Source organism: Elgaria multicarinata, chromosome 9 (genome assembly GCF_023053635.1).
Source record: "Elgaria multicarinata webbii isolate HBS135686 ecotype San Diego chromosome 9, rElgMul1.1.pri, whole genome shotgun sequence".
Taxonomy (NCBI): domain Eukaryota; kingdom Metazoa; phylum Chordata; class Lepidosauria; order Squamata; family Anguidae; genus Elgaria; species Elgaria multicarinata.
The window spans coordinates 22,399,068-22,420,181 of NC_086179.1; the positions used below are offsets into that span (position 1 = coordinate 22,399,068).

The window sequence follows — 21,114 nt, forward strand, 5'->3', positions numbered from 1 at the left end:
TTAAAAACTAACCTGAATATTATACTGATCAAGGGAAATAGCCTGAAAGATAATGGCCACCATGGTTTAGTGTGATGTGCATAAGCAGGAACAAGCCACAGTGAGCCTTGATTTTGAGTGTTCATCCCTCCCCTCCTCCTGCATGGCTAAGGACTTTCCATATTATCCAAACTGGGAATTGTGGATAATCTTGACTATGGCTAGTTCAAACAAGCCAGCTTTAAAAACCACAGTTGGAAGCTGGCTTGTTTCAAGTTATAATAAATGTTAATCGCAGTTTATTCCATCAGATGACACAACAAACCATGGCTAAAGGAATACAAGAAGCTAAAGCTTCTGAACTTCTCCTTCCAGGACTATTGAAATATTATCTGAAAAGAGCATCCATCACCATAGTTCGGTGGCTTTGGTACCCATGTGGATTTCTGTACATATAGGGGCTGTCCTGTTCCTCAACGGAAACAATGTCCCATATGAACATGGAGGTTCCCTATTGTGTATACTAAACATTCTCCAATAAATCAAATGGAACAGTCCAATATAAGACACAGTGCGCTTCTGTTGACAAGTGAAGTATTGCAGAGCTTAATTCCTTTCTAGAGTATACATATATAGGACTCTTTCACAAATTATGCAGTAGCAAACCCAGGTCTGCCATTAAGTATATATCCTGGCTTCCTGGCAAACATATGCCTAAGTTATGCAGGTACTTTGGTCACATTACATTCTTAAAGAATGCACAAAGCAGACCAAAGTTCCTAAAATGGCTAAGGCTGCACTCTTAAACACACTTTCTAGGGAGAAAAATCCCATTGAGCAAATGGGACTTACTTCTGAATAACAAGCATAAGATTGCACTACAAAAACAGCAGCACGAAAAGTTAAGAGAAAAGGATAATGGTATTAATCACATATAACTGATGTGAGTACAGTTTTGCAGCGATTCAGTATTTTAGTAAACATTTCATGGTACAGGTACAATGCAAGAAAGCTTACATTTAAAATTGATTCGTTCCTATCTGCAGTTTGCCTGCAAAATCCAGTGTAATTCACATGTATGTATGCATTACAAAGTGTAATGGGTGCTGCTGTTAAGTTAACACATCTCCACTTTATTTGGGGTTCTAAATGGTCTCCATTAAGCTGTTAAATAAAGTTTCATTATAAGATGTTCTTGGATAAGTAGGAAATAGTGTTTCAGGGCTCTTATTCACAATATAGTTTCAGGATAAAAATAACCTTAATATAAAACTATAATGGGCCTGTTCACACAACACGCGAAGCCATAGTTAGACTGCTAACCCTTTTGCAGCAAATGGTTAGCGGGTGTGCTTAAACCATGGTTATGTAGCCACCATGGGTAGGAATGGTTCACATGACATGCTAAGTCATGGTTCACATGACATGCTAAGCCATAATGAACAGGATAATTATCTAAACAGGATAACTGCTGCTTACTTTAACCTTTATGGAGGAGAAGGCTCTCAATGGCTACTAGTCATGATGGTTATCAGCATGCTTCTGAATACCAGGTGACTGGGGAAGATGAGCAGGAGGAGGCTAGTGCACGAATTTCCTGCTGCTGGACTTCCTATCAGCATACAATGCTGGACTGGATGGACCTATGGACTGATCCAACACTGCCAATATTCTTAAAAATGAGTTAGAAAAGTTAGTTCTGAAAAGCTGGAGGTTGGGAGTATTTAAAATGTGTGCAATAACTACACAAATAGAATGCTAATTAAAAACAGAAATCTCCTCTTATTCTACTTATCTCCAGCCTCTGGCATTTAGGTTTATAGTTAGTTACAAATTCTGTTGAAATGCAGTCTGCCACACATCGCATATAAAAATATCTCTAACTGAGTTAGGGGGATTCTACACACGTGTATGTCATGGCAGCCATCTTTGTCAACTGTCAATTCTAATTAAATTGGTTCAGCATTTCTTAGTGAACCAGCTTTCTCTCGATAGATAGATGCCCTTTCATCACCTATATTTTTGGGCTATGTAAGAACACAGAAAAGAGCATTAGGCCTAGTTTAGATGTAACAAACCATTGTTTGTTGTCATGAGAATGAGCCACAGTGAACCTTAGGCTTATATACCCCCTCCTTTCCTTCTCCACACATGAGATTAGAAGCTTCTGCTTCTAATTTGTGTCAAACCACAGTTTGCCCTTGTATCAGAACATAGCAAACTGATTTGTGCAAACGTGTTTTATTTTGCATCTGTCACACTGAGGCAACATTGGACACTGGTAAGGCTTGGGTTAAAGGCTGCCCACTATGGATCAGGTTTTCACCAAGGTCTGGGCCAAGTCAGGTTCCCTATGGTGGCAGGAACAGGAATAGGATAGCACCATGGAGAGCTCCAAGGATTGCTAGGGCTGGAGGCCAGACAAGCTTGTCTTTAGATTGCTTTAACAAGGAGCAGGTTGTGACTCAGTCTTAAGTAGGGGTTTGACTTCTTTTAGGCTGGTTAGCCTTGCCTCCACATTGACAAAGTCCTTTTCTCTTAAAGTACTAGTATTGACCTATAAAGCCCTAAACAATTTAGCACCCAGGCACCTCACAGACTGTTTCATATAAACACAAGAGGAGCCCTGTTGGTTCAGATCCAAAGGTCCACCAACTTGTTTACCACAGTAGCCAGCCAGGTGCCTCTGGAAAACCCTCAAACAGGACATGAGGGCAATAATCCTTTCCCGCTATTCCCCAGAAAATTATATTCAAAAGCATGCTACTTTTAATCCTGAAGGTTTGCCTAGTAGCCTTCACGATAACTTAATCTTCCATGCTTCCTCCCAAATGATCTTGCCCATGTATTAAAATTTGCCTTAGAGGCCTTTCTCCAGGTCCCACTGCTATCTGAGGTGAGGCAGACGGTCACTGTAAACAGGGCCTTTCTTGTGATAGCACCCCAGCTTTGGACCTCTCTCCCTAGAGAGGACCAGCTGGCTCCAAATTTATCATCTTTTCAGTGCTGAACGAAAAGCTTCCCCCCACGCTTGGGCCTTTTAGATTTCATTTTTAATTTGTTTTTTTTTTTTTATCAGATCAGGCGGTTGTTGTTTTGCTATAACTGTTATTATTTTTAACTCTTTTTTTAACTCGGAAACTACTCTGGGAATTTGTGTTGAACAGTGAGGAGTTAAATGCTTATAAAAATAAATAAATAAATAATTTTAATGACCTCCTGCATGCATTTTGCCTGGGAGGGGGATGCTAATGCAAGCAGCACCTATTACTAGAGTGAAGAAAAATTCAATTCTCTTCTGACAGATAATCACATCTGCCATACAAAAACTACAGGGTAATGGAAAAGGAATATAATTACTGAGTGCTGATCAAAATTTAAAGTTACCAATCAGAGGGAAAGTGTTTAATTGAAATCAAGCAGAGCTACAAGATGAAAGTGGGTACAGAAAACCTAAAGTTTGTATTAGTAAGCTGCCCACCCCGCCTCTTTGTTTTTACCTGATGTTCTGTTTGCAGTATCTGAGCTCTTGCCATGGAGATCGTTTTCTAGCCACTGGTATAAGACTACATAACATAACAGAAACAAAAAGCACGTGTGAACAAAATGAACAGAAAATGCAGACACACAAAAACATGGTTAAAAAAAAAAAGGAGAGAGAGACATGCACCATGAAGTTTGCATGATTTTCTTACACCCGCTGGCTGTCGATGGAGGACAAAGGACAGGACAATGAATGTTAGAGACACACGTTCGTGCAAAGCTCAGTCTACTAGGAAATTCTAGTGCCAAAATGCTACTGAAATGAATGGATCTTCGATGCAGTTCCAAAAACGTTGGGGATGATCCAACAGTGCCCATGCGTTAGTGCTACTGATGTTGCACTAGTGGAAACCAATGCTTGCACAATGTAAATAGTGCTTTCTAGGTTGTTGGCACTGCACAAGTATTGGTTTCCACAAGCGCAACGTCAACAGCGCTAACGCACGGGCACTGTTGGTTCCTTCCCTCCCATTCACTTCAGAAAGTTTATGTTGATGTTCCAAATGGACTGTGCTTTATCTACGTTAGACAATCATGGAACACACCAAGGGACAGTTCAGATGTCATTGTCTCCATGTGAGCATCACTGAAGGGATCTGTAAGGCTGCAGCTCCACACAGAAATGTTAACGTTTCAACAAGTGATTCCCAAAGGTCTCAGAATCAGAAGAAGCCAGGTGTTCTGGCAACGTTACAGTAGGGGTGGGCAGAGAATAGATCTCCAGATGTTTTGGGCATCAACTTCCAGCATTCTGGACAATTGGCCATGCTGGCAAGGGCTTCTAGGAGTTGAAGTCCAAAACACCTAGAGATCTACCTTCTGCCACCCCTGCATTACAGTATCCAGGAAGACACAGGAAAACAGAAGATCAGAGGCAAGTGTGTGTGGTTTCAGAAAGTGGCCATTTCTAAAGAGGAACAGCCTCATGAGACGTGGTGGTTCCCCATGGCTGATCTAAAGAAACAGCATAAGTAAGTGGCAGGGTTGCCTGACAGGGCCCAACAAGTATGTGGGAAACGCTTGAAGTTTCACCAACTCGCTTTCCTCACTGTGCTCTGACTAGGGCATTAGCTAGACTTAAGGTTTATCCCGGGATTGTCCCAGGGTCATCCCTGTTCCTGTAAATGACACACAGGATATCCCGGGAGCAGGCAGGGATGATCCCAGGATAAACCTTAGGTCTAGCTAAGGCCTACATAAGGAGGATGGTTACATGCCAGCAGGGCCAGGCCAAAATATTTTGCTGCCTGAGGCAAAGCAGCAAATGTTGCCCCCGCCCCTACTCACCCAAGTCAAGATGTACAGTACCCAAAGTTAGCAGAATTTTTTGGTACATGCAGCAGAAAATGTTATCAGCACCTTTCCCTCTCCATAGAAGAGGAAATACAACAAGGCAGATATCTAACAATTTGCTGCCCTATTACGGTAAAATTTCCCACCTAAGGCAACTGCCTCACTGTTCCTCATGGTAGGGCTGGCCCTGCATGCCAGGAAGCAATACTGTGTTTCACCATATGAGGGAGCTGCACATAGACCAAGCAGCTCCTGACAAGAGTCTGGGAATTTAAATGCTCCTTACCCCCAGCATTTCCCTATTATGCCTGTGGGAAGCATCTCCTGTTTCAAGCCCTCCTGTTCAGATTGGAGGGCTTGAAAAGATCTCTGCCCAAGACCTGAAGAAGCACCACCAGTTGCTATATACCAGGGAAGGTCAACCTATGGCCCTCCAGGGTGGTGTTGGACTCACATCAGCCCCAGCCAGCATGGCCAATGGTCAAGGACCATAATTCCCATCATCCAACATCTCTAGGGCCACAGGTTCCCCACCTGTGGTATATACAGTATTAGGCTAGATGGATCAGTTATATGCCATATGACTTCAGTATACCAAGAAACTAAGCTTTCATTTTTTATAAACTGGCCTCTTGCGCTCAAGAGCAGCAAAGATGAGCATGAAAAATTGTGGGTAAAAATCTAGGAAGTCAGAACACCAAAACATTGAATTTCCAGTAGTCAGGGACCTTGCATAGGATTATTCAGCACTTTGTTTACCATTTTACTCTTCTCCACAAAAATTATCCACACTAAATATATAGGTAAGCATTGCAGACCCCAGCAATCTTTGGCATAGACTTTGGGTTAACATGGTGCCAAATTGTGATATGGCTTTATGCAGCCCAGGGATCTGCACACCTTTGCAACAACATGGAATGTAGAAGAAGCAAAAAGAGAAACTAATTGCAAAAAAGCACTTCACACACTGAGAAGGTGCTATGGAAGTGATATTGTAACACAGGATAAATGTTGTCTAATTAAAATGCATTTCAACTTTTAATACTCTCTACTTACAACTAAAACCAGAAGGACAGCAAAAACAAATGTGGAGCAAAAAGTTGCACATAAAAGTATATTTGTGTGCTGCATTTCTGCCAAGACAGTCTAAGGTGGTTTATAATTCAACACAAAAGATTCTACAAAAGAGGAAGCAGAAGCATGCAATGTGACACTGCAAGAAAAAAATATCAACCATTACGAATTCTCTTCTAAGCCTCTATGCTCACCTTATACCTCAAGTGTGGTTATTTACTAAATTTCTACCCTGCCTTTTGATCCTAAAGACCCCAAACTTGTTAAGAAACCACATTAATTGAGAGTACAGCTGTATCCAAATGGTGGCATCGTTGAGATTAATCAAGCATCTCTCAAGAGTGCATTTTAGCTTTCCTGTATTTAAGACAAAACGCTCTATAATCGACATTCCCAAAATGGGTGAAAGAGAAAATACTAAAAGATGGCCCCTCTCTCATTACAATAGAAGTTGAAGCTATAGCTGCTCCACCCTTTATACAGCATGCAAAGTGCTGATAACATACCTGTATCTACAGCAGGGTTAGGCAACTTGTAATCCAGATATTTTGGATGACAACTCCCATAAGCCCCAACCAGCATGACCAATGATCAGGGGTGATGATAGCTGTAGTCCAAAAATCCAGAGGCCACTGGGTTTTCCAGCCTGCATTTATGGACTCAGGAATTCTGGATTCTCAGAGAAACGTACACAAAAGTTAGTACGCTACCCACATTTGGCTGCAGGTCACACCAGAGTATACAGCAATTGGGTTTGCTGTGTAAAATGTGAAATAACGCTTTGCTGGGTCAAAAGTTCTCTCACATTTTAAACAAAGGGTAGTATCCAATTCGACACTAACATAAATCATGCTGCACTAGTGTAAGCAGCCTCTAGCGCCATGGCAATAGCACTTGCTGCACAATAGTTTCCCTGGAAAATCTGTCACACCAGCAAATGCTATTGCTGTTGCGCAAGAGGCCACTACTGCTAGCACAACATAACTTATATTAGCAGAATTGTTGAACTGGATATTGCCCAAGCTGTCCCTTCCCATCAGAATCCTTAAAAAGGCACCTTCGCTGGGGCTTCATAATACGAAAAATTCTGTTTAAAACTCAACTTAATTGTCTAAAATCAGACTAACTAGTCGACAGCCAGATTAAAACCAGTCGACAGTTTTCTCTTAGAGCATTTCAGGTTTTAAATTTAGTATTATGATCTGCTATGCCTATAGATAGATAGATAGATAGATAGATAGATAGATAGATAGAAGAATTAGTTAGCCATTTCTAAAACTGTACTGCTGACAAAACTGTACTGCTGACAAAAATGAATATACCAGCAGTATATGAATGGTGCTATAACAGACAAAAATCAGTTGTGTTTACGTGGCCTTCGAGATTTCATTATTGCAAGCCATTCTGCTTTGATTAGCTTCTACACAGGCTTGAGACACCCACAGGCAAGACCTAAAAATGTACTTAGTACCCAAGTCAAATAAAGCTCCCTCATTAAGTCCTTAAGAGCTCTGTTAGACTGAATGCTGTCTTATTAATAACCTCCCCACCATTTTGCTGTACAGTATATGTTGGCATTCCCCAAACTGCTACCCTCCCGACAACTACCATGCTAGTGGGGGATGATGAAATTGTAGTTGAACATATTTGGAAGGTACCAGGTTGGGGAAGGCTGCAGAATGCATATACACACACACACACACGAGTCCATTGATCTCTCAAGAGGATAATAATTTGACTGCTTTTGAAAAACAATTGCTTCTTAAAATACAATGTAACACAGACAACGTCACCAGTCTCTGCCATCTGGCCTCAATTGCATTTATCTCCCTGTCTGTCTGTCTAGAGTAATATTATACGAACCAACATCTTTGGTGTCTTAATATACCTGCACTCTCAAATGCCAGTAGAACAGAAACCTACAAAAAGGAAGGAACCTTCCAAAAAAAGATAGAACAAACCGATGACTGCAGCAGAACAATATTCAAAGCGACAGCCATGTAAGCATGTCAAGCACAGTCGTGTTGCTTAGAGATTAGCAACTCTACACATGCAAATTGTGCTTTGCCTTAAGGAACTAAAAGGCTCAATTACAGTTTAAGTCAAATGCATGATTTTCCAAGATCTGATCACTTCCACTTCACATAGATATTGACTCAACAACACACAGCCCACTGCATTTCGATTCCTAGCTGCAAGCTATGTTATAATATGCTTGGCATACAACATTTACTCCAAAGACAGTGGTCGGCAGGTGCAGAACTGGAATTTTCAGAATTCTAAACATGGAGGTGGGTATCGTTTTGTTTAAGCCTCAAGCCTCTGCTTTCTCCCTGCCAAACATGCATGGGATCTGGACATTTTTGCTCTCAAGCTGCATCACTGTCGGAGCAGGTGGCATTTTAAGCACAGATTACTGTTTTCTTTCAGGAAAACACAGAGAAAAGACTTGATATTGAATACATACTCACCACCACCCCTGTTCTTTTTAAAAAGTTATCCCACTGTCACTCTTGCAAGGAAGCAAATCTGGCAGGTATTATCACCTGAAGCATCTTCAAATTAATTTTATTACAACTGCATCATAGGAAGGAACATAGGAAACCGGTTTATACCATGTCAAATTATTGGTTCATCTAGGTCTGCACTGGTGAGTGTGCTAACCCTGGTTAGCTCCAAACCAGTGACCCTGTTCAGATGACATGGTAAGCCACAGTGGTTAAGCATTTTGAGCTCAACATTATGGCTTAGCATGTCATGTGAACCATTCCTAACCATGGTGGCTACATAACCACAGTTTAATCATGCTCACTAGCCACTTGCTGCAAAAGGGTAACCATAGCTTAGTGTGGAGAGGCGATCAGGATGGAGAGGCGGGTAAGAAATAAATTTATTATTATTATTATTGTCTGAACAAGTCCAGTATCCAATCAAAGTGGTCTTTATCTCAATGTAAGTGTTTAATGTAGGGTTGTTAAACCTAGCGATGTACAGATTTTGTTAAATCCATTCTGACTATGTTTGGCAGATTGTCAAGTGTCTGCTCAACGGCAGAATCAGATTTCTAAAAAAATATTCATGCTATTTATTTATTTATTTATGACATTTGTATATCACTTCACATCTAGACAGTTTTCAGAGCTGCGAACAATAAAAGAAACAAAATAGGATATACCAGAATTTTTAGGGATGTACAAGGATTTTACTCCTTTTTGCAAATGTGCACTTGCGCAAATGTGTATTTGCACAACTCCCCCCCAAAGTTTTTTTTAAAAAGTCTGCAAGTTGGCAAGATCTGTGTGACTTGGGAAAAGGCGGTCTGCTGCGCTATCTGCGAGTCAGATTCATAGAAATCCAAACTCAGTTGAATCTGTTGCAGATTCCTCCAACAGCCCTAATTAAACCTCAACCCAAGTGGGCCAAATGTGGCCCGTCTGGGTTCCCCTGGTCACTACATCCCTTTTTCCTGACCGTTCCCCCCCTTCCCCCCCAGTCATCACTCATTTGCTGGTTTCCCAACTTTTGTACTTCACTCCATTCTTAAAGGCTGAAATGCCTTTCCTAAGACTTATTTATTGGCAGTATAAGCCTTACGCTAAACTATGCTGGCATTTTTGATATTCTGGCCTTTCCCCCTTTGCATTCCTGCCCACCACTGGAACGCAGCGCCCCAGAGCTTCTCCAAGATGGAATCTGGCCCTCTGCTGGAAGAGATTTGACACCCCTGGTTTATTGAGCTACTCCAAACCAAAGCTGTTCAAAAACAACAACCAAGAAGGTATTTGTTAGTGAGTTTGTTTGTTTATTTATTTATTTATTTATTTATTTATTGCATTTCTATACTGCCTAATAGCGAAAGCTCTCTGGGCGGTTTGCAAAAATTAAAATCATCAAGTACAAATCAAGGTATGCAATAAACCACAATATAAAAAACCACAATGGGCCTGTTCAGACGACACTTCAGGCTCTGTGGTTAGCAAAGCTGTGGTTCTCTGGGGTTAGCACCAACCGCAAGCCGTGCTGTCGCACACAACACTTTAAACCATGGTTAGAGTCGCTAATCCTGCCGCAGACAGTCCCACTGTGATTAGTGAGTGAGCAGGGTTTAACAAAATGCATCACACAAGACACGTTAAACCCTGCTGCTTAACCAAAAGCCTTAACCAGCAGGGTTAAAGGTGTCTTCTGAACAGGCCCAATATAAAAGCACAATAAAACCAAGCAACAATGCAGAAAATAATAGATTTAAAATACAAATTTAAAACAGCAAAGTTAAAATTAAGTTGATAAATTATTAAAACACTGAGAAAATAAAAAGGTCTTCATCTGACATCAAAAAGAGTATAATGTAGGTGCCAGGCAAACCTTTCTAGGGAGCTCATTCCACAGCTGGGGTGCCACAGCAGAGAAGGCCCTTCTCCTGGTAGCACCTGCCTTACTTCTTTTGGCAGGGGCTCACAGAGACGAACCCCTGAAGATGATCTTAGGGTCCGAGCAGGTATATATGGGAAGAAGCGTTCCTTCAGATAACCAGGCCCCAAGCCATTTAACATTCAGAAAACATGCTTATGGTTTTGGGGCTCCAATGAGAGAGTAAAAAGCAGGGTAGAAAATATGAGAATAAAGCATAAATAATCCTAACATTACTAACATGATTCTGTCTCTGCATGGAATAAGCAAACCAGGTTACACAAGGCTTATAGGGGAGAGATGATTCTCCCTGTGCCTTGTTTCTTAATCCACGTCTCTGTGACCTCCTTTCTAGAGGCTGTCAATGCTTGTTCAAGCAATCAGCTTCTCTGTGTATCCTAACCCCCCTCAGCCTGTCATGGAGCAAGCTCAGACACGGCTGTCAAGTCCTTTCGTCTTTTACAACTCATCTAGAAAGTGTTTTTCTTTAAAACCAAAACCCTGGAAGTTACCAACGATGTAGTGGATATAACACCTTCAACAACAAGAGCGGTTCGGAAGCACAGCTTGCTATTCCGTTCCTGTATTCCCATAAGCCAGGGGGAGGGTGACTTGTGGTCCCTCCAGATGTTTTGTCCTATAATTCCCATCATGCCTCAACACTGGCTATGCTGGCAAGGGCTGGTGGGACTTTTAGGCCAAAACATCTGGAGGGCCAGTTGAAACTGGTGGCTCCATTGTCAGTGGGGCGGTAAATCTGGGTTTCAGTCAGAATTCTAAAGGAGGTATCCAAAGTGCTCCTTTAGATTTCTGACTGAAACTTGGCATAGATTTACCGCCCCATGACACAGGAGTCAATCACCAGCCTTCACTGTGGAAGGCCACAAGTTGTCCACCCCTGCCATAAACAGATACGAACCAAAATGCTCTCATCTACATCTGTATCTTCCACCCATATATTTATAAACAGATGCTTGTGTGAGATGTTATGGTAACCAGAGTCCAAAATAAAGGTTTTTCCCCCCAAGAAGACTAATAAAAAAGAAGAAGAAAACTAAACAACAAATGTATGCAGTATCACACAGTTTTAAAACGTATGATGGTTTATAAAGGTATTTATACCGTGCCTTTCTGTCTTTAGAACGCAGCTACAATTCTCTCAAACTTATCAACATATACAATAAAACTACTAACATATGAGATGCAATAAACCATCATTATAAAGGCCCCTCCCCACCAAATGCTTTATAAAAGAGCCGTGCTTCTCCAGCACTGTGAAAGGCCAACAGGTCTCTCTCAGAAGGCGATTCCACAGATGTGGAGCCATGACCAGAGAGGCCCTGACCTCCTGCGGCACTTCAGATGGCAGAAGGAATCAGAGAAGAGCCTCTAATGTCGATCTAAGTGTAGGTTCATACAGCTGGCAACAGTACTTAAGATATCCTGGGCTCAGATCCTTTAGGGCAGCCGTGTTGAACCTCTTTCAGCCCAAGGGCCAAATTCAGTTTTGGAGAAGCTCTTGCGTGCCGCAGTCCAGGTTTAGCCAAAGGCAAAAGAGGGTGGATCCAAAATACTAGTACACTTTAGCTTATATTGTGTAAGAGGAAGTAAACCACCAAACAATAGGTGGTAAGTTGGGGTAGGGGAAAAGCAAGAAGTTGCAAAACACAGGAGATAATTTTGCTCTAGAGAAAATTGAAATTATACTCTTACTTGAATTGCCCTGAACAAGGACTATAATAGTCTGAAACACATTGACAAAAACATTAAATATTTTCTAAGATATATCTTTGGTTCCACCTCTTGCCTTTGGCTTTTCCCCCCTTGCTATTTGAGAAGCAAGAAGTACCGGAGATGAAAGGAAAGGGGCATGGCCATCTGGGAATAGTTTGGGGTTCCAGGCAGGCCAGTTCTGGCCCCAGGACCTGAGGTCCTACACCCCTGATCTACAGTCTTCCCATTTATTTGCAGTATTTGGAAGGCGCCAAGTGTAACAAGCTTTAGATGGCAATTGAAGAGCCAACTCTTCACTCCAGCCTTCTGAGTAATTGTGCTGCCCGGACTGTTAATTATGGTGTTGTATTGGTTTAAATGTTTTTATCAATGTTCTATATAAATGTTAAAGCAATTATGTATCTCAACTGCATTTTTATGTATATCTTCATGTATTTAAATCTTCTTGTATAGTATTCTCTGAATACAGTGATGCATGCACAGTACACAAAAGAGTCTGTGCACCACTGTAAATATTTATCAACCCAAACAACTGCCCCCAGATCTGAAACTTATCTTGTATTTTCTTTTCTTTTTTACACAAAATGAGCTGTCAAGTTTGGCTTTCTGCCAAGAGAACAGAATACAGACACAATACCCCATCTGTCCATCCCACGGCCGTCTTCTGACAAAGCCAAGACAGTAGTAGCTGCCCTATAACGACACGATTGCTTTTAAGACTGTGGCAAGACCACATCTCACACCTCCCACAGAAGCATGGAAAAGCAAGTCATTAGAACTACATCGTTACAAACGATTGATGCCAAATTGCAGCTGACCACCGGGTAAACACTCAAGACTACAGAAATAAATGTTTATTAAGATTAGGCCCGACTGGGTCTAGTCTCCATTGTGCGCGACAGTGGAGGCTCCAGAAATTATGTAATTTCCCCCGCTGCACAAATGACAGCTATAAAGGCCCCATTTATGCAAGAGTAAATGCCATTTACGCAGCGGGGGGAATTACGTAATTTCCAGAGCCTACTTTTTTGCACACAATGGAGGTTCCAGATGAGGGTGGACCGGCTTGCGACGAATTGGACGCAGGTGAGTTCACCCATCCCTAATTAAGACTTTAGACACTGTGAAGGGTTTTACGTTATTAGTAGTAGCTAATGAGTGATTAAACAAACAAACATCATTTTGCCTTGCCAAAATAGCCTTACAATGCAATTCTATGCATTTCTACCTAAATGTCAATCCCATTGAGTTTGATGGGATTTACTCTCAGCGAAGAATGTATAGCAAGGGTGAGCAACTTGAAGCTAAATCCGCCCCCCAGGGACTCCTCAAAAGGGCCCACATCCTCCCACTGGTGCCACCTCCTTTTCCCAAGCACCAACTGTTTGATAATTTCCCAGCATTTCTGGATTTTTATTGTTGTTGTTCTTGTTGTGATTTTTGAGGGTTGAAATGTCTCTCCTAAGGTTTAGTTACTGGAAGCGAGAGCTTTAAGTAAAATATGCTGGTATTTTTTGTAAATTTGGCCCCAACATGTATACCTTCAGCCAGGCCCACCCCTGAATGAAGCCTGTGAGACCTTCTCCAAAATTGAATTCAGCTCTCGGAGCCTCACAATCTAATACAAACAACAAAATGGTCTAATTGGAGTCCACCAGGAGAAGAGCCTTCAGTGTGGTGGCCCTTCCTATGGAATTCCCTGCCTCTGGAGGTCAGGCAGGTGCAAAGTTTGGGTGGGGTGGTGGTGCTGTTGCACCACATTCTGCTTGTGGTTCCCTGGTCGGCAGCTGGTTGGCCACTGTGTGAACAGAGTGCTGGACCAGATGGACCCTTGGCCTGATCCAGCAGGGCCCTTCTTATGTTCATAACTTTGCATTCCTCCCAGAGCCGTTTCAAGAAGACTTCCCTTAATTATTATTATTATTATTATTATTATTATTATTATTATTATTATTATTTATTTATTTATATAGCACCATCAATGTACATGGTGCTGTACAGAGTAAAACAGTAAATAGCAAGACTCTGCCGCATAGGCTTACAATCTAATAAAATCATAGTAAAACAATAAGGAGGGGAAGAGAATGCAAACAGGTACAGGGTAGGGTAAGCAGGCACAGGGTAGGGTAAACTAACAGTAGAAAGTAACAGTAGAAGTCTGCACAACATCAAGTGTTAAAAGCTTTAGGAAAAAGAAAAGTTTTTAGTTGAGCTTTAAAAGCTGCGGTGGAACTTGTAGTTCTCAAATGTTCTGGAAGAGCATTCCAGGCGTAAGGGGCAGCAGACGAAAATGGACGAAGCCGAGCAAGGGAAGTAGAGGCCCTTGGGCAGGCGAGAAACATGGCATCAGAGGAGCGAAGAGCACGAGCGGGGCAATAGTGTGAGATGAGAGAGGAGAGATAGGAAGGAGCTAGACCGTGAAAAGCTTTGAAGGTTAACAGGAGAAGTTTATAATGACCCCCTGTGGTTTTATTTGCACTTTGTTTCTTTTAAAAATATTTTTAATGTGTTTTTATTCTGTTTTTAGTTTTTATCCTTTTATTGTATTTGTTCACCGCTCCAAAATTCTTGAATGGGGAACGGTATCTATTGTAACTAAATAAAAACGAAACAAAACAACAACAACACAGGATCTTTAATCACTGGGAGGAGAAAGGAGAACTGCCATCATCATCATAATTCTTACAACAATCCTGTCTGGTAGGCCCACATCACCAACCCCATACTGCAGAGGGTGGAGAGCAACTTTCCTAGCGTCGCATAACAAATTCAAATCTCACTTTGACCATGAGTTGGAGATTCCCTCATTCACAGCTCACATTCTTAGTCACTGTGCTGCACCAGCTGTATATTACAGTCATTACCATTCATGTTTCAAGGTAATAACTATAATCAGTGTGCTTATAAATACTGCCTGGCAGTTGCAGTACCTACTTATGGCCAGGTTACTGGTGCCCAACCTGCTATCAGGTGTACCATAAAAAAGGGGTGGTGTGCTACACCAAATACATACACACACACAGTCTATACTGAGTAATCAAGCTGTGCAAACTAATATGACACTGCAAGTTTTAATTGTGTTTTGTTCACTTTTGGGACTTCAAGGGAAACTTTTTTAAAAGCAAAGTTCAGAGAATAAGTAAACATGGGAGGTTGGGGGTTGAAGGGCAATGCTGAACCTGAGCTACGAAGGCCATTAAAATGTAGATTACACCGTAATAAAACACGAAAGATTTTACAAGGAGTCATCCTTATGAAAAATTGACTAAGTAACCCAAACCCTCTACAAACTATGCAAGCCAAGACAGTTTGCCTCCAATCTGAGTGCTTCATCCTGTACACACTCTTTTGAGGGTTTTTTGTCAAATAGAAAATTACGTATATTTAAATTTTACAAAAACATGAGGCACAGTGTCTGCAGGCTTCCAAGTTCGCTTTGCGTGATTGCATGCATCTCCCCTTTTCACTCACCAATTCTTTCCTATAACAAACACGTATATCTCTTCCTTGCACTAAGTTGCTTTTCCAAAAGGAAACACAGTGAAAGGAGGAGGGAGGTATGCACTAGTGACTGGAAACAGAGATGTCTTGTTATGGGTTCCAAGTCCGTGTATATTAGGTCTGAGCAAGTACACCATCCTGTCCAAGCCTGCCGGGTCACTGAGGTCATCAAATGAAGTGCTCCTGGTGGTTCCACATCGACCTGCGGTCCTTTTGGAGTCCATTCAGAATAGACCCGTCAGCCTACTGAGCTCCCTCTCTGTGAAACTCCTCTACTATTGATGTCAGACAGACATAGGCGTAGTGAGAGCCAGTGCGGTATAGTGGCTAGAGGGCTGGTCTGGAAGTCGGGAAGATCTGGGTTCTAGTCCCCACTCGGCCATGGAAGCTCACTGGGTGACTTTGGGCCAGTCACAAAGTCTCAGCCCAGCCTACCTCACAGGGTGGTTGTTGTGAGGATAAAATGGGGAGGAGGATTATGTATGCTTCCTTGGGTTCCTTGGACGAAAAAATGTAATGAATAAATCAGTTTTGTTTCCAGTGACTTCGGAAAACATTTATTTTAAAACACCTTCCCTGACTGACCAGCCACAGTTTTATCAGCATAATTGGATTTTACATTTTTTAATTCTATATTTTGATTCTTTTTTCTTTCTTGTATTGTTCACTACTCAGGAATCTTGTTAGATACAGAGCAGTATATAAATCTCGTGAAGAAATAAATGTCACTCGAGGTGCTATTCTTAAAAATATCTAACTCAAGGGTCAGGCTTTTGGGCCTAGGGGTATGTTTCTTGCTTTTGGGTGCAAGAGGTCTTGTTTTCAATTCCCAGACTAGGCCATACAGCAGGAGAAAGGAGAGAGCACACTGCTTTAGAAACAGAACAGCCACTCTTCAAGCACTTTCTGCAATATGTGTAAAAAATGAACATTTACGAACGTCTGTAGATTTTGAACAAGAGAGATATACATCTCAAGAGTGCTACAGGTGAAACATTACACAGAAGAGGCGTTTTAAGCAAAAAAAGAAGCACAGTAACCATTCAAGGTCATAAGAATCAGACTTTTGCTTCACATCTTTTAAGTATACTGCTACTGGAGGAGGGGGAATAGACACAACAAAGAGAAGCCAGCTTTTCTCATATGCTCAGAAGAGGTACCCCCATCTTTACCTCAAAGTCTCTAGACCCACACTTTGCAAAGGGTTAAAATATGAAGAGGCATCCTATAAATAGTTGATCTCCAGCTGCGGCATTCCTTCTGTGTCCGGATCTCAGTCTCAATGGGCACCGCCAGCTTAAAATTGGCACACCAGTAAGAAGCGCAAGGCTGGAATTTACATTCCAAAAGCTCTGTACCTTGGCATGCAGCAAACAAGAGGACAGGCCCCAGTGGAGAAGGGCAGGCAGGCACTCTCCAAATAGAAAGCTTGCCTTTTCTGGGCTGCCTTCCCCCACATATCATACTGTATTTGTTTATGACGCAGCCGCTGAGATTTGGCAAGCTGAGAGCACAAACAGAGGCGTAAAACGCTTCTCCCCAATCCCCCGTCCTCACCCGACGCATGCAGCTGCATCTAAAAGCCAAGCCGTATTCTTATTAAAGTGCACCCCCACCCTTTGCTATTGCCGCCCTCCTGCCGCCGCCCTCTCGATGCTGGCTTAATGCCGATTAGTCCTGACACAATTCTGCACAGGCTCCCTTCCAGCACAAAAAAGAAATGGGAAAAAAAAGAAGAGCAGAAATCAGTTTGTATGGGGGCCAGGCTGACAACTGCTGTCCATGTCATTCCCAGTTCTATGAGGGAGAACCCTTTTCTTCTTTGAAGAGGGCCAAGGCTAAAATTAGAGACATGTGGATGCAACGAACCTGGAAAATGCCAGCCCCGCTGCACTGAAAGATGCGAGAGACAATTGATAGATGCTAAAAGCAGCCTTCCCCAATTTGGCAGACTCCCGAAGGGTTGGGACCACAACCCCCATCATCCCTGACCAGCCATGCTGGCTGGGAATGATGGGGGTTGTAGTCCCAATCCATCGGGAGGACGCCAGGTTGAAGAACAGGCTGCTAAAAGAAAGACTTTGGGTAAGCAGCAGGAGAAAGCACTGCGAACCTTGAAACACTCTCTGAAAATAGAAAACTTTTTAAATTTAGGCGTTATTCAAAGAGACCTGCAAATAAGAAATCTACCAACACAAATCACAGGCTCAGTGCTGTCATCCATCTCAGCAAGAAAGCCCTGCCTACAACATGTGATTTATATCGGGGATAAGCGGAGCCAGCTGTTCAGCCCGCTGCAGCGCATCACTGGTTTACACAGCACCACAGGCATGAGCTGCTGATGTTTATGCACACACTGTTTAATGCTGCTTTAAAAAAAAAAAAGGCAAGAAGTGAGCTCAAAGTGTCACAGAGCACCAGCCATAGAGCACTGTCACTGAGGAACCTGCATTGGTTTTGGTCCAGCGGGAGAACTGTTGAAATTAATGGAGGTTGTTCAGCAGCACTGGCTCTGGAGATTACAAATACTGCTTACAGGATGCTCTGAAAATTCAGGGCAGGAAGCCTCAAACAGGGCTACTGAACCCAGGCTGCAGGCACCAGGGTAGGGGGATATTCCACACTCCTTTGCTCAATTTTTAACTTGCGTTTTGGCCTGTGAATGCAAAAGGCAGTGGGTTCATTAAGCCCCAAAGTCTACATTTTGTTCAAAAAATAACTAAGCACATTACAGTACAGCTTTAAGTATAGAGAGCTTCAGCTATTGGGTGGTATAGAAGCGTAAGAATAAATATTAAGCCAGCGGTTGGCAATGTGGTACCCATGGGCACCAATCCACCCTGGACACCTTTCTTGGGGCCTGCCAAGGTGCCCTAATTATTTAATTAACGCATTTACTTACCTGCAGCTGAGATTGCTGCTAAAAACTAAGACTATAAAATAGTTATTTAACTTGTTGGGGCTCAGCTCCCACGTCTGCCTTATACTCAGTCCTTCGGGTAGGACACTTGTCCTTTGCCACGGCAGCCATTTTGTGATGGTCCCCAGGACAGTTTCTTAAAATTGCCAAGTGTCCCACAACCTACAAAGGGTGCCTATCACTGTATTAAGCTAGAACTTTAGGTTCTGGCTGTTCTGTACTGATTCTCCTCATGTGCTTTAAAACTTTAGCATCCCCCCGCCCCACTTCAAAATCTGAGTTTATAGGCTTGGATTGACTGTAGATCACTTAGGGCGCTTCTAGACTCTAGCGCCAGATGGCTTCAAGCACTATCAATCGGAAGGCATTGTGCAATGATTCCCTCTTTATCTCTATACTGCATTTTCTGCAGTTTAAAAAAAGATGGAAGAAGCAATGAGAAACCCCAGGAGGGTTATAAGTGTAAGATGACAACTTCTGGACCCTCTGTAAAATTCCATCAATGACGCAGGGAAATTCCACAATAAAAGCCTTGTCTGGGACCACCCATGATTTACTGATTGCTAGATTCAAGCTAGGGGAAGTTGTGTTGTTGTTGTTTAAAAAAAACATCTGTAGGGCCACTAGTTGCCCAGCATTACAGAATGCAATGGGCTGGTGGCTACAGCTGTAATTTTCCAGCTCAAGGGTGCAACTACAGGTAATCACAAGCAATCCATTATCAGATCTTTCATTTAAAAGGGGGTGGGGATGCAACCGTTGAGCCCACATTTTCCTTTCCTTCCGGCCCCACTTCCAACGCCCACATTGATCCACAACCAGAACTATAGGTTATCACCCATTCCCTCCTATTCTCTGGAGGGTCTCACAAGCCATTGACAAGTCCATGGCAGGAAGAAATTGAACAGATGAAGCTTGCCACACCACTGATAAGAGGCACAGGAGTCCTGTCTGTGAAAAGCCAGCAACTCACACCTGGCTTCATGCAGCTTTCTGCAAGCCATCAAGTAGTTTCTCTCCCTTCCCGTAGTTCTGAAATCAAATCACCTTAAACAAGAGTCCCAAAACTTATTTTGTTGTTTTTTCATTTATCAACAGAATCTCTTTTTTAAAAGCTTGTGCAATCACGGAGTACGGATTAAAACAGAAGAAAAGAATTCAGAGTACTCAATCATCTTCTCTTTACCAAAATCAGAGATTAGTAGTAGATAAACTGAAGTGCTGTTCATTCAATTATGCATGTAAGGATTATACAACTGAATAAAGCTTCTGAATCATCTGACCTTTTAATCTCTTAAATTACCATCATCATAAACAAATGAGTGTACTGTTGCAGGGACTTCAAATGATGTATCATGCTAACTGCACAAAAGCCTCTGCAAAGCTCTGGCGGATTTAGATCTCCTTGGTATTTGTGCCACTGTTTCCCCCCCCCCCCCACTACAAGGTGACTTTCTACAATGATGGGAGTTGCAGTCCAACCCATCTGGAGAACACCAGGTTGGTTGATCTAGGTCATGTTGCATAAGATGATAGCAACAGTCTATGACCCAGTTCACATATCATGATAAGCTGGAGATCCGGGGCAACCCTGGTTTATCGTTTACGAGCAGCATGTTTGCAAATGCTGCCCGATCATCTCACTGCAAGCAGGAGTGGCAAAACAAATCATGGACCTCCCATCCATTGTTTCTATATCATGATGTACAAACTAGGACCTTTGCTGTTGTCTCCCCAACACCCAAACAAGCTAGAGCTGGACATCATGCTAAACAAACCATGGACAGAAGGCCTGTGATTTGTTTAGCTCCTACAGCGGGAATATTAGGCAGCATAAGCCCACTGCTCAGGCCTATGTTTCCATTCAGTTAAAACTTAAGAACATAAGAAGAGCCCTGCTGGATCAGACCAAGGTACATCTAGTCCAGCACTCTGTTCACACAGTGGCCAACCAGCTGTTGGCCAGGGACCAACAAAGCAGGACACGGTGCAACAGCACCCTCCCACCCATGCTGCCCAGCAATTGGTGCATATAGGCTTACTGCCTATATGCACAAACTCTTATTTTTTCAACAGAGTAGGTTCCAACAGTTCATATTGCAGTGTCAGCCTATACTGGCATGACATTTCTCCCCCTCTCTCATAATACTAGTAACCAGCGTCATCTTATGAAACTTATTGGTTGGAGTATCAGGACCGATAAAAGGAATGACTTCTTCACACAATGCAGAGTTGAACTATGGAATTCACTACCATAAGAGATATAGCGTAGTGATGGCCACCAATTTGGATGGCTTTAAAAGGGAGTTGAATAAATTCCAGGAGGATAAGGCCATCAATGGCTACTAGTCCTGGTAGCTACAGTATGTGCTACCTCCAGTATCAGGCAGTAAGCCTATATAAACCAGTTGCTGTGGAACATGGGTAGGAGGGTGCTCTTGCATCTGTGTCCTGCTTGTGAGTTCCTGGTCGACAGCTGGTTGGCCACTGTGCTGGACTAGATGAACCCTTGGTGTGATCCAGCATGGTTATTCTTATGGCCCTCCTGCAACCTATTGGGCAGGAAGGAGAGAAAAGGGGGTCACCCTGCCTACCACCAGCTTTAATCCAACACATCCTCAGCATGTGAGTCTTGAAAGATTTCCCCAGAGGTGGTCTGC

General features: G+C 42.5%; 1 protein-coding gene across 2 annotated transcripts in view; it reads right to left on the reverse strand.

Annotated features, from left to right (window-relative positions):
• DENND5B (DENN domain containing 5B) overlaps nucleotides 1–21,114 on the reverse strand; it is a 132,504-nt gene that overhangs the window by 67,990 nt on the left and 43,400 nt on the right. The window contains exon 2 of one of the 2 annotated variants that reach the window (XM_063134955.1): nucleotides 3,480–3,545. The exons of the other annotated variant lie outside the window; for it this stretch is intronic. Coding sequence (XP_062991025.1) covers nucleotides 3,480–3,545 — 66 coding nt within the window. The remainder of the gene's footprint in view (nucleotides 1–3,479; nucleotides 3,546–21,114) is intronic. 2 annotated transcript variants of the gene reach the window in all.